Source organism: Sinohyriopsis cumingii, chromosome 18 (assembly GCF_028554795.1).
Source record: "Sinohyriopsis cumingii isolate HCF-2022 chromosome 18, ASM2855479v2, whole genome shotgun sequence".
NCBI lineage: Eukaryota > Metazoa > Mollusca > Bivalvia > Unionida > Unionidae > Sinohyriopsis > Sinohyriopsis cumingii.
This window is the reverse complement of record NC_142978.1, coordinates 23,230,015-23,245,638: the sequence shown is the minus strand read 5'-3', so window position 1 is coordinate 23,245,638 and position 15,624 is coordinate 23,230,015. Positions and strand designations below refer to the sequence as shown.

At 33.1% G+C, this 15,624-nt stretch overlaps 1 protein-coding gene across 1 annotated transcript in view; it reads right to left on the bottom strand.

The window, feature by feature from the left end:
- Positions 1–2,040: 2,040 nt before the first annotated feature.
- The window catches only part of LOC149776218 (prostatic acid phosphatase-like), a 50,167-nt gene continuing 36,583 nt past the window's right edge, over positions 2,041–15,624 (bottom strand). Inside the window, exons 10-11 of the mRNA XM_089942607.1 lie at positions 13,429–13,557; positions 2,041–9,599 (exon numbers count right to left, since the gene is read on the bottom strand). Coding sequence (XP_089798733.1) covers positions 9,475–9,599; positions 13,429–13,557 — 254 coding nt within the window. The 3' untranslated portion in view covers positions 2,041–9,474. The remainder of the gene's footprint in view (positions 9,600–13,428; positions 13,558–15,624) is intronic.

Sequence of the window (15,624 nt, the reverse complement as noted above, 5' to 3'; positions counted from 1 at the left end):
GTCTGTGAATTAATTCACATTAATCCCAAAGCAGTGTTTAAGTTTAAAAAATGTAATTACAATTAATTGCTCTCTCAAATTATATTTGAACACAACTAAAATCTGACCATAGATTTACAAAGACTGATATGAAACAGGAATTAAGAATAGTTCACTAAAACTGCTTTATATACAAACTGTCCCTGACCCAAAATGCAACAGAATACCCTGGGTGTGGGTAATTTTTCAATTGGAAAATTCCATCAAATTCATAAATAAGGCCAGGTTTTGAACTTAAATTCAGGTGAACCCTCAGTCATGACAATAGCCAGGTTGGTCAAAACTAGACCTTCAATCGGAGACAAGGGTCAAGCACACAGTATAATAAAATATACCTAACAATATTACCAAATCTCCAAAGGTTCATAAAGTCAAGTTATACTGAATTACCATGGACCAATCCCATACTCATTAGACATGTGGCTATTACTATTGTCCTTGCTTGTCAATGTTTGACATTTGCATTCAGTACCATTTCTTTGCAAATTGCATCCCAATATTACCTTATCAAGTGCCCTACTGTTAGTTCCTTTTTAAGTAAGACATAGGCTGCATCCCATCATGCATTTTAGTCCCAATTTAGTGCATCTGCATTTCAAATTTGACCAATAATTCTTTATTATTCTAAATCCTAAAATTTTTTTAACCAGATCCTAAATTATCGTTTACCGACTTTTAAAAGGATTGCTCATATCTTAGATTATATGTAGTGTTTTGTCCTATTTGTATTTTGACGTGTTTTTGTGTCTTATCATGCTCCTTGTACCGTTAATGTCTCTTGTTTTATGTAATGTCGGTAAAAAGAACATCAGAGCTCATGTTGAATTGTTGTTTTTAATCCTGCTGACATTAAATAACTCTTATTTTATCTTATGTTGCTACACTGTATAATTAACAAACAAAACCAAATGTTCTGAACATCTTGTTAGTCCTGAGTGCAAGCGAGAAAGTATCAAATATGCATGTGTTAGATGGTTAATATAAGTGTCTTCTGTCAAAAGTTCAATGTGTTCTTGAATGAGCTGTTAGTTTTTGAGGACTAAATGGCTTCAAAAATCTGGTAAATTTTGAGTTTTTGATTGAACACAGTCCTTTTTAGGAACAAAATTAACTGTTAATTTCACACAGTTTTATTATATCATATGTAAAATATGCTGCAGTTCATATACAGTGGATATGGTATAACCATAATACTCGTACAAACAATTTATCACTAACTTGCAGGCAAAAATCAGTCCTTATCGAACTTTGTCCTTTGTTGGGAATGGATTAAGAAATTTAGACAAAAAATATATGACTATACAAACCTTAATGGGCATGGGCAGTTGTCATAAAAGACTTGCATGCATCAAGTTCATATCATTATGCCTTATCTTGCTGTAGCTGTTATGAGTGGATTGACGAGAGAGAGATAGAAAGCAGCTATATCAATGTAGAATAATGTGGCAGGGACTGTTGTTTGCAGCATATCATTAGTACTTTCCCAGTGTTCAGTTGCTGCATTTTTAATGTCATGTTCATTTTTTTGGAATGGATTATGAAATTTAGACATGTAGTCAACACAATTTTAGCAAAGGGAGATATGTGTGTATGTACATTATCTATACACATTTAAAGGGTCCTAATGTCTGGATCCTAACTGAAAGTTTGGTTCCATAATTAAGTAGACTTTGAGAAAGTCATTGACAGGTTATCATGTTCCAGTAATGACATATTATATTCCAATAACGAGATGTTATCATAATCCAGTAATGACTGGCTATCATATTTCAGTAATGGTAGGTTGTCATATTCCTGTAAAGTTTGATAAACTCTACATCATTTTAATAGCCTTTAAAAGGCCTCAAAGCATGGCTTTTTTGATACAGGAGGTTTTGTGAGAAAGTCCAAAATAACAGATGCTTCAACTGAGTGGATGCCAGACATACCATGAACTCGCATTACTTGATGGAAAGGTGAAAGAACTATACTAATACATGTGATCATAAGAATAATAAATGAAATTCTTCACACCCTTTATTTTTAAAGATAAATAAGATGAAATGTACTATTTGTACACAAGAAACTTAAAAAAAAACTTATCACATGACATGTCTGTACCTGGGTTAATATAATGTGGTATATTTTCCAAAACTATACACATGTAATAACACTTCCTGATGACATAATGTCCCACATTGAACATGTGTTATAACACTTCCTGACAACATAATGTCCCATACTGAACACATGTAGTAACACCTGACAACATAATGTCCCTTATTATATGATTCTAATAACACCTCCTGATAACATAATTTCCCATAGCATCTTACAAGGCAAAGACAATGTTCTGGACATCCAATTTTTCTTGGCATTTTCACTGTTTCTTTAAAAAAATTGATCCCTAATGTGAATAATTTCACTGTGGTGCTTGCCATAAGGGTGAAAGTTCTGTACTTACTTTATAATTTTTTTTTTAAAGAAGAACTTTTGATGGTCTTCTTGAAAACAGTTACAACTCTTCTAAATCCAGTATCAACAGTCAAAATATACAGGGCTTGCATTCCACTGTTAATAAGAAAAGCATGATAACAATGACAAAAACAAAACAAAAGATATTATCTGAAAAATGTGATTACTGGCACAAGAGTTGTTCCCACAAGATACCATACTGACCACATCACTCAATTGGGAACAGTATAGACAGAGATTTGCCAGCACATCTAACAATGACAGATCTTGGATTACACATATACAAATATCCTATGCCATTTCCATCCAATGCTAGAAAAAGACCTTGGATGTAAGGAATGGCTACTCTAATCTACCTCCAAGCCTGGGATCTGCTATCGGATCATAATTACTTAAGATCACAATCAGGTCAACACTAATATCAATGTAAGCAACAGTTTGAGACTAATGAAACCAAATGAATTACTCCATATTTTTCATTAAAAATCTGTGGCATTTTAAAATTTAAAATTAAAAGTCTGGATATTTCATTGATTGTTGAATTATCAGGTGTTTTTTTTTAACATATGATTTTTGAAGTATCTATTCTTCACACATCAAGCCAGATGTTCACTGTCCAAATGCTTACCAATCTAAGAAGTATCGCCATGATCACCTTTGAGTTTCTGAGTCAAAATTATCTGATTCACATTAGAAAGATACAAGGATGTTTCAGTCACACTGAGTCATTCTTGTAGGTGAATATGCATTACATGTTATATTAGAAACACAAGTAGCCATGGAGAAAAATGGACAAAGATCAGCACACCAAGGACATGGCATATATATATATTATTCTTCTAGGTCTTCAGAAAACTCCCTAAAATATGGCCACAAGAACAATAATGGAAATCTGGAAATCTTCCTTAAGCAAATCAAGCATTTCCTTATATTTTTTTGCATGATTTGAAAAAATTTCTGGAAATAAAAACAATTCTCTCTCTAAACGCTGTTCCAGATGTATCAATTATATTAAACAAAAAACGAATATCTCTAAACACTGTTCCAGATTATCACACCTATCGAATAGAAAACAAAATTTTCTGAAGGCTGTTCTAAACATATGACTTGTATCTAAAAGAAATGCAAAAACTTTCCAAAACACTAGAAATGAGATACCCACTTTTACCGCCCATGATCCTAGCTTGTAGCTTAAAGGCCCATGACCTTATATTTTAGCCTTAAGGCCCATGACCTTATATTTTAGCCTTAAGGCCCATGACCTTATATTTTAGCCTTAAGGCCCATGACCTTAGCATTTGGCCATAAGGCCCATAAATCACTTGCCTTCTTCAGTATTATGTACATGACAAAAATGTATATAAAATACAGAAATGAGCTGGAGAAACCTGGAACATTCTTGATCATATGGAAATTACTAATAAACAACAAATAGGTGACAATACAGAAGTGAAGAGAGAGCAAAACATTTGATACTGAAAATTACATGGGATAAAGTTTCATGGATAGTGGTCTCCCTTGGGACACAAGGCCTAAGGACACAAAGCATGACATCAGTGTCCTGTCACAAAGACATATGCTGTCCAAAGAAAGTAGATCCGTTTGAGTAAAACATGTATGCATGCATGGTCCCACCATAAACCAAAGAATTTAAATGTGAAAAATTGCTGCAATAGCATGCAAATTTACTTGGTTCATCTATATATGAATCAAAATAAGTATATCAAATTTCACTTATCAACCTGAAGTGGTCATGCTATGATGGTTTTAGTCAGAAGGTCTTGAGTTCCAAAAGTTGAAAAATGTGTTAAAGAACTATACTGCTATATTGACCTGAAAAATCTATTCAGGTCATCTAAATTAGAATAGAAATTGGCTAGCAGAGATTTTAATATATCTACAATGAGTTGATTTGCTGTCAGGCTAACAAACTTCTAAGGATGGATGGATGGACAGATGATATATGGATGTATGACTACATATAGACAGATATGACCAAATCAGAATGTCCCCAATGCAAGCTAAAAGGATGGGGAAAAGAGGGGAAATAGAACAATTTCCATAAAATTGGAAGGTTGTATTTGGAAATCAGATGTTGCATTGTTGCTTACCAAAAAGTGTTCTGCAAAATGACCAATTTTCAAATACCAAGGTAAGGTGTTCCAAGGTAAAGCGGACTTATGCAATGAAACTTGCTTACCACAATACCACAAGCATTTAAAAGGTTACAAAATATCACCATGCTGCAAGACATAGGAAGCACAAAGTTTATCATGTGAAAGGAAAATGTTCAGTATGTAACATCATGTTTAAGTGCACCCATCATAATAAAACAAAGTATTCATATAAATTGTTCGTTTCATGTAAAACAGTTTTTAAAATTGTTCACACTGATATGGACTGCATTGGAAAAAGGTCACATTTTCAGGAAAAGAATACGCATTAATATATTAGAACGGTCAGTTTCAACATCAAATTTAAACAGACTTTTTCAATATACTGAGAGCCTGTATTTCAACCTTTTAGTTTAACTGAAATAATTCTTAAATATAATTTCATACAATATAATGGCTAGTTTTATAAAAACTGAGTAAATTTATTTATCAAAGCATAAAACCAAAGGTCATGCAATAATATTTCAGCTTAATCATATATTACTAATTCATGGTACAGAAACCTTAAAAACAAATTTAGAAATTAAATGACAGAAATATATTAGCACAAAAAACTTCATATTTCAAAGTGCAAATATAAATCAATAAATTTTCATATATATATATAAAGAATTCATCTATAAAAAAATATATGACAAGAACCAAACAAAGAAAAAAAGAACTTTTCTCTACTGATGCATCTACAGTAACTAACAGATATATACTACTGTACTACAAAATGCAATAAAGTTGCTAAATAATATGCCTATAATATGCCTACTTTCATTTCTCATCTGACATGGTGACTGATTTAATGGCGCTTATAACACAGTATTGGCTATTACCATTACGAATGGAAAACCATGTTCATTTCCAGACAACTCACTGAGGCAGCCTTGGCATGATGAGGAATAAAATATTTCAAAGATTTACAAAGTTAAAGGGAAACTTTCAAAAAGTATCTGTAACTCTCACCATATAATTAGGTTATAGTCTATGTGATCATGTATACAAAATAAAAAAACAAAATGAAAACAATATCAGTCAACACTGTATCTTCAATTTATATCAGTATAGACCAAGATTTGATGTCACATCAAACCATAATAGATCTGGGTCAACACTATCTTCAATTTATATCAGTGTAGACCAAGATTTGATGTCACATCAAAACCATGATAGATCTGGGTCAACACTGTATCTTCAGTTTATGTTAGTGTAGACCAAGATCATGATCACATCAACCCTGACAGATTAGGGTCAACACTGTATCTTCAATTTATATCAATGTAGATCAAGCTCTGTTGTCACATCAAACCAAGGTCAATGTAATTTGTTATACATGCATCATGCAATCAAATAATCCTGTTGATAACAATAACATAAAATTTCTTTTTTCCCCACTTCATTTCAAAATTCATATTTCTTTACTACTTCCTTTCTTAGTGTAAAATACAATGTTTCACATAAACAATAAGGTACTTAAAATCGATGCTTACTGCACTACTAAAAATGATGGTATCTTTGTATCAATATGATATAATTTGTTACCTCAGTGCATTAAAACTCTACGAACCCTGTAAAAGTCTGGACATAAATTGTGGTTGCAACTTCTGCTGCTTATTTAACAATGAAAAAAAAATGTTTATAAAATATTGACAAAAGTAATAATATGATAAAGTCTACAAAATATACAAGGCCTTGGGAAATCTTCAGGAAACTATGACCATCCACAAATCAGCCAATCAGATTTTCTGTTGCAGAAAACCAACGTGATCTCAATAACTGCTGTACTAAAACCAACCTGTCCAGATTTGATGGATTCTTCAATTTTTTCACAAATGTAGTGACTGGACAAATTTTCAACAATTTTCTATGTTAACTTGGGCAGAGTTCTGACAAATAGTAGCACAAGAAAATGCACACAAATCTATAAATGATTTTGGATTGAAACGATCTAAGGCTATGTACAATTAAAGGGCCAGCTGATCATCAGTCCGTTTGAGGGACTCTTGTTGAGGGACTCTTGTTGAAGTGATTTTGGATTCAATGGAATTAAAGCTATGTAAAATTAGAACTTTTCTAAGTGTTAAATACTTCAACATTTCAAAAATGATTATTTGTATGAGATCACAATAAATTTCCATACCATTTTGAAGTTCTAGCAAAATCTACTTGTCACATTTCCCTGTTCTAGTGTAATCTATATTCATATTTCACTATTTAAGTGTAATCTATTAGTCACATTCTGTTGTAGTGTTGTTGTTGTTGTGGGGTTTAACGCCATTTTTCAGCACACGATAGGCTATGCATGGCTGCCAGTATAAATGGTGGAGGAAGAACCTGGGAAATTACTAGCAAAAACCACCAACCCATGAGAAGCTACTGGCAAGCTTTCTCACATACCCACATTGGCCGAATCCTAAACTCGAACCCACGCAGACAAAGGTGAGATGGCAGTGATCTGTAATGGAGAGCGCTTTAGACCACTCGGCCACTCAGGGCCTCCTGTTGTAGTGTAATCTACTTGTCACATTTCCCTGTTCTAGTGTAATCTGTATTCATATTTCACTATTTAAGTCTAATTTATTAGTCACATTCTGTTCTAGCATAATCTACTTGTCACATTTCCCTGTTCTAGTGTAATCTACTTGTCACATTTCCCTGTTCTAGCATAATCTACTTGTCACATTTCCCTGTTCTAGCATAATCTACTTGTCACATTTCCCTGTTCTAGCATAATCTACTTGTCACATTTCCCTGTTCTAGTGTAATCTATTCGTCACATCTCCCTGTTCTAGCATAATCTATTTGTCAAATTTCCCTGTTCATGTGGAATCTACTAGTCACAGTTCCCAGAGTCACTAATCACATTTCCTATTTAAGGTGCAAAAACAAATTTTATCCAAATATACTCAAAACATTTTTCCAAAAAATTAAATTAAAACCCTGCTGAACAATGTAACAATAAGTGAGGCTCTTTTCCATTTGTTAACTATCATGTTACAAAAATTATGAAGGTCTCCCTGACATGCTGATGTCAAAATATTTAAATTTTGCAAAACAATGTAAGCTATAGCTATATGTCAAATAGCTGGACACCATCTTATTCAAATATGTTGAAATTTAAGAAGTTTCATAAAAATTACAAACATTTATAAACTATTGTGATAAGAGGAATGTTCCCTGAAACTTGGTTCATTTATCTAGAATCAGTTACAGTCTAATTTACTGTCAAGTGCTAACTACAGGACTGGCCATAAATGGCCTTTTGGACAGGCCTCTTTAATTCACAAAGTCAATTAGTGTGGCAAACTGACACAAGAAGGATAGAAGAGAAACAATTAGAAATGAAGCTGTTATTTACAATTCCAAGTATAGAAAATAATACACACACAACTTTTTGACATGTTACTTATACCAATAATTTAAACTCTGAATAATAAATACCTTGCATTTAAAATACACAAATTCATGCCTATCTCAAGATTAAATACAAATTTTTTTGACCATGTATGGTGACCACTGGCTGTTCAGCATATGGCCCCGACATTAAAGAGATGACGACTAAGTGAATCTGGCCATTTTGTGTACCATATATTCTTAAGTACAAGCTGTGCCCAACTTCCTATATTGACACAGATCTGCATAATGCATTGGCCAATCAGGGTCTACGTTGTTAGTTCTACTGATCACCTTTACTAACTACACAGACCTTTATAAGCCAGCTCATTATGCGATGTAAGATCCAAGACTTAACATTTGTATCTGACTTGTGGGCAGTATATATGGCAGGTAACCTTGATATGGCGGTGACCCTTAATACAAGTTTCACTGTATAAAGGACAAGAATAATCTGTACAAAATAGGTGTTTTCCATTTAGCTTGGGTCTCTTTTTTTGGACTACTAGCATGCACAAAATGTTTAATACAATTTGTGTAATCAGTTACAAAAGATCAAGATATTAAGTAATCTCAGTTCTGTGTAGAAAATTTGGAAAAACTTTTCCAAAACTACAAATATTAATATAAAAAAATCACTTTGTCAATCTACTGCATGTTTGGCGAGGAAAAAAAATACTATTAAAGTGGAAACAAGGCAAATTTATGCTTCCTTTGGTGCACAAACTAACAGATAAAAGTTTAAAGTTACAGTTCTCCCACACATGTATTAAAATCTCATTTTGTGTAGAATTTATGTTTTAATCTTTCAAGAACTACAAATAAAAACACTGTTTTTCCAATTTATTGCATGTTTTGTTGAAATATTAAGTAATGAACTGTAAACACAACAAACATTTGCTTGAGTAAAAAACAAATACAACCGAAAGTCACAGCTCTCCCTCATTACAATGTCTCTCATTGTAACACAGTTAACTGATATAATGTAAAACTGCTGTAGACCCTATCACCAAAATTAAACCATTGCACTTGAATTGATCCATCAAGCGTATGTAAATAGTTGAAAGAAACAACATCAAGTTTAGTATTACATTTATTTTTCCTGACTGAAAATGATTGGTGGTAAGAATTAAATGCTCTATAACCATAAATTTTACATAAACTAAAATGATAACTATTTGTTGAATGCCCCCATCCCCCAGAACACATATACACACTGGTTAAATTTTTTATCATACTCGTTATACCATGGTTTTGTATAAAATGCAGTCAGTAGTTACAGACACCAGCTACTGCGTTATAATGAGTAGGGACTTCATGTGCAGCCATCCAGAACGATGATTATACTTTCACTTTAGATTTTTATATATTTTACTTTGTTGTCATTGATGTTATGAATCAAGAACAGAATAAATGTATCCATATTCTACTGGGTTGTGTCAAATTTTCCATACAGGAAGCCTCTCCGTTCTCTCTTTTTTACAGCAAAGATGATGAAGATCCCAATAAGAATGAGGAACAGACATGAGATGATAATCACCACCATCCAAGCTGAAATTACATTAAAACAAGCACTGCTTATAATTCGTAACCCAAAACATGTATCAAAGATACATATAAGAAATATTAACTTTCTATACAATATTTTAAATCCATACAGACAAAATGTATGTGGTCTCTTTTTAACACAAAAAGAAAAGACTACTCCAAATGCAAATATAAACATACATGAAAGCACAATTACAAGCAGCCAAACTGAAATCAGATCAACACAAGTGTGGTTTATAATTAGTAATGCAAAGCATATTTTAGGGATATAAATAAGAAATGTTAATTTTCTATAAATTATTGAAGATTCGGTCAGGAAATCTCCCTCTTGTCTCTTTCTTATTGCAATGTAGATGATTATCCCAACAACCATGAGGAACAGATACGAGATGACTATCGTAACCATCCAAGCTGAAATTACATCAAAACGTGCAATGCTTATAATATGCAACCCAAGCATGTCCTAGGAATACAAATATGAAATTTTAACTTCTTACAAATTACTGATGATAAGATACTCCGCTCTTTATGTAAACTGACCAAGTCATTAACTTCAAAAAGCATGCACTTAACATCTAACACACCTTGACCCAGTTAGCATGTGAAAAAGACAAAGCACTATACCCACTAAGGTTGCTGAGTATTTTAAATTCTTGCAAAACAGCACTTAATTTGGTGTCAATCTACACAATGCACACATACCTGCCACAACAAAACATTTCATGCAAAAAACACGATTTGTTACTCGCAACACCCATCACCAATACGGTTATATTTTAAGACATGATTTTCAAAAGTCTTAGATACAAATATATAAAAAAGTAATCTTGTTAGCACCAGTAAATATATGTTCCTAGTATGATGTCTGTATAAATGGTGAACAGCCCTGCTTAGAGTCCATATAAAACTACCCTCTGGAAAGTTTGTACAATAGACTATCACAGCTAATTAAAAGTTAAGGTGGTTATATATAAGCAACCACCATTTCACAGGTTACTCAAGTGGCTGAGAATAACTAGGGTAAAGCCATATTAAATTCTTTGAATACTGCTGTGGGAGAGCCCATGAGGTTAATTTGCACCTGTCAGGTAAAGTGGAACTAACCAATACATTAAAGTTATAGATAAATCAAAGAAATGTATGTTTAAAAAAAATTAGCACACCTCACTGCCTATTTTTCTTAAAAGGTTTTGGCAAGTTCATGATAAGCAGCAAAGTTTCTTTAAACTCTGGTTTCACTCCATGTATAAAACACAAAACATAATTACTTCTGCTGTCCAAACAGTGTATAAGTGTGATTCAGTTTGAAGGTAAAATGTTGAAATACAGCTGTGATTCAATACACAATTTTTTTTAAGCTTTGCTTGCTTTGTATATGGCTGATCCTAGCCATATACAAAGCAAGCAAAGCTATAAAAAAAAATTTAAAGGCTGCAAACAACATATTGAGATCAGTTATTCTGGGAAGCGTGACATCCACTGACATAGCAGCATCACCAACAGTATTTCTGTGTGTCACTCCCACACAAAAATGCAGATAAAAAAGAACATTTTCTATGCTGAAAGATGTTTACATGGTTCCCACGCTTTTTTAAATATAAATTTCCAGGTCTTTTCCAGGTTTTTTCAAGATGAAATTAATTTTTCAAGGTTAACGTATGACCATTACTGAATGGAATTAAAGAACATTTTGGATTAGAAAACATGCATTTTCCGAATCTGAAGATGTTTCTCTTTCAAGACTCTCCTAAAAATATATGTCAGAAAAGATGATCATTTACAAAACCACAAAATTAGTCACATGAAACAAATCTGACTATATTCCTATAGATTGGCATTTGAAACCATTTCAATGTACAGACTACAAATTTTAACTTTACTTTGCTGACCTGCATTATGTTGCTACGTGGAAACAACATAATGAGCATAAATTTGGTTTCCTTTCAAACCTTTAGTTCTAAAGAATTCTAGAGCAATATATGTGCACGTTATACAAACTAAACATTTCCTATCACAGTATGAAAAAAAACCAATAAATGCAAAGAATTAGTATCTTATCTTGTAATGAAAAAAGTTTAACACTGAATTTATGTGTGCCAATAAAATCTCAAGATTTTTCAACCAATCTAAACTCCTTAAGACAATTTGGTTAAAAATTCCATCCTTTAAAGACATTTACAAAAGGTTTGATTTAATTTTTGACCTTCCAAATTATATACTGTTGCATAAACGAGGACAGAATTTTCTGTAAAATCAACTTGTCTTCTTGTAGTTCAATAAACCAGTCCCAAAACTTGATACATGGGCACTTATCGTTTCTTACTATATAATACAAGGGACGACAATTTCCCATTTCCTATTTCACCAATGCTTCAAACTAAATGTCACTGTGTAATAGTTTTGTACCAAAGTTCAGCTCAGAGATTCAAAATTTTTCTAATCCAGGTTTCCTCCAAATATTCCAACCCCATTTTTCACATCTGGACACTTAGGATGGAGTGTGGGTTCAGAGCAATTACATATAAAAATTTGGAATCTGCCACCACCGTAAGATAGTTTAAATTTGCTGGGCCCGCTGGTAAGCTATGTTATATCGACTTATACCTGCATGAAATCGATAGGAAAATTATATATTTTCTCAAAAACGGCAAGTATTATAATCGTTATGTCTTTAATCCGCTGACAGAGTAGACAAAACTCAGCATAGATGAAACCGGACCCCGTACTCGCCATCTGCATTAATAATCACATGACTTCACAACTCTCAAACAACGACATCAGAAGTCCAATAGTCATGTGATAACAACAAACTCCTTTTAAATGTCGTACAAAATTTCAGTTATATTAAATGAAAGTCTAACACCTTTTGTAAAAACCAGAAAGAACATACAATTCTCAACATATTTATTTCAAGAACAACTAGAAGAAACTTGGCGTCTGATTCATCAAGCAGAGTAGTCTGGTTCCCTGCTTCGTATGCTCCCTGCATGAGAGAGCACATGTCAACATGGTAGTCACGTGATACAACAAAACTGCAGAAGTTGATCTTGGAATAAATATAGGTAATTTTGTGCTCTTTAGTTTTTGTATTTTTATTACATTCAGTACAAGACTTTCATTTAATATTCTTTTAACTATATTTGAAAAGGACAGTTGTGAGATTCTGTGTGCTCGTGCGACTAGCAATCAAAATCATTAGTACCAGCTCAAATTTCATCAGCACATTAGTTTTATCGTCTATCAGCAGATTAAAGACATTACGATTTTAATACTCGCAATTTCTGAGAAAACAAATAACGTTTAAGTTGGCTAGCCCATCCGTAAAGCGATTATGCTTTAATGCCACCATGTTGGCCTCCTGTGATGCTAGACTGGTTTTCATACATTCCATATAAAAAAAAAGATACTGATATTGAAAAGTCTGAAACAAAAACTATACCAGATGAATCTAATCCACTGATCGTTTGGATTGTCTCCACAAATATATTTATGGCAAGCACCCAAATGATCCAGACTGCAACCACCAAATATTCTGGTTAGAACTCGATATATTTAACTCGCAATCAGTTCAGTTACGACTCAATTATGTAACTGTTTTGGGTGTCAAGTTGTAGAGGAAAATTCATGATTTTTTCCCAACTTTCGTCAATATTTGCAAAATTCAATGACTTTTCACAGTTGGAAAGAAATTATCATTGCTCCCAACTTTATCCTGATTTCGCAGTAGAATGGGAACCTGTGTTCAAGATTTTTGGGGAAATGTGTACAACAATAGCATCTAGCCTCTAATGAGTGCGAAGACTAAGAGCTGTAAAAAGCATGAAATCCATACCGGTGGAGAATTTCCATGTTGCAGTGCCTGGGTCTCCACTTGGAAGAGCACACTCTTCATCCCAGTTGACTGGTACCCTGTGTTTTGTAAGTTTCACAAGCATCTCAAATGAACAATTCATGGTACAGTCTGAAACAAATTAATTTGAACATCAAGTAGCTATACAAGATTTTTTTAAAGCAAGAAAATGTCCCTTCCAATAATCTATCTTTGTAAGGGAAATTATGTGTTACGCGGACAAATTTGGAAATATAATAATTCAAAAGGAATATCGATTTTTATTACAAATATTGGCATCAAAATTTTTTTGCTGAACAGCATGTTCCATGTAAAACTGACTAAATGGCAAGATGAGAATGTTTTCCCCAAAAGGACATTTTCCTGCACTGCAGCGGTTATACACAAATCAAGACATAATCTGAATCAATCTAGAGAAAATCATGCACAAAGGAAGACTGTTGTTATTTCAATATTTCCTTGATTATACATTGATTGAACAAGAATTACATTAAAATTAATTAATGAAGTAGGCTCTACATTAAGTATTGCTCAAAGTGGTAGCAACTTTTCTGCATCCACAATAAAAATTAAAACAATACTGATCATGGAATACATGTGCCTATTCTAGGAATAAAAACCATGATGGTAGAAGTACTCAGCAAAGCTTTCTCCAAAAGTCCCAAACTGATAAAGAGAGAAAGAATTGTGTTACTTACCCAGAATTTTATATGAACAAGCAAACCGAAAGAATTTATTAGACTGGGTGACAATTGTAAGTGGCATCATTTTCAATCAGACCAAGCAGACTTCGCATGAAGTCTTCTGGTGACAAATCCATATTGATATGACTATGTTCAGAAGAAGTAATTACAAGATTTTCAAGATGGCTGCCATATCAGGCATCAGATTGGCAACATTTTCATTTACTAACAACTAGACATCATAATAAGTAAAAATCCAAGGTCAAGGTGACTTTCCATTTAGGAAGAATATCAATAACAAGATTTTCAAGATGGCTGTTGTAATGGCTAGATTTTATGTCAGATCAGCACCATATTTGTTTAAGACCAATTGGACATCATTAAGAATTTGTTGTGTGAAAACCCAAGTCGATATGACCATCCATTCAGAAGTAGAGACAAGAATTTCAAGGTAATTAATGTATGTCCAAGCAGCACCATTTTCATTTCGGACCAACAAGCCATGGGATAATGTGTTTGTAGTAAGTTTCATGGCAATCCTGCAATTGGTTGAGGAGAGGCAGCAATAACAACCATGTCCTGATGGACAGACAGACAACTGATGATGACAAATGATGGACAGACAATGTACAATAGACCATTCCATAAACAGTTCTGACATATGACTAAAGAAACTCGTGAAACAAAATTATTTTAAGTGTTATGGATATTTAATTTATACTGTGTGCATGACCTTTGTCCATAATTGACGGTCGAGTTTTGGCTTATCTGAATGGTGACATCTTTTTTAAAGGATGTTTACTTCACTTTGAGTTCAGGGCTCAACCTTATTTACTAAGAATGTTTTAGAAGCAAATTTGTTTACAATTTGATGGAGAGGGAAACACTTTTTCATTCCTGTTTTAAGTTCAGCCAGTTGAATCATTTACTCTTCAGATACAATTTGATTTAAAATTGGAATTAGAAAGATCTCAGTGACGTTTTGGAGTAAAACTTTGGGATTATTTTGAATTCATTCAAAGACATTCTGGATCATAACATTGTGATACATCAAGACTATTGATACATCAGCTCATTTAAGACTATCGGTACATTAATCAAGATTACTGGAATTCATTTGGATCATTCTGAACTAATGGACTAGTACAAGAACATGTATGATTATTTTGGATTTAATTCACATTACTTATGTTCCTCTTGAATTTTCACTTTGTAACTTTGAGAAATACATTTGTTAATTTTAATAAACTTGTTGGTTTGCTTCTTTTGGTTACTTAGTTTAAGACCACAGAGTTGCAACAGAGGCATATTTGGAAGACGGGATTGAAAGTACCTGTTAAGCACAAACAAATACCTTCAGTAAACATCCACATCACATGCACAGTAGGTACAGTTTCAATCTTTAACAGTGATATTTCAGTTTCAAAGAAACACTGCTGCAGGCATTGACAGAGCATGCAACATAAAACAGGTCAGTGAAAGTTTTTGTTACTTT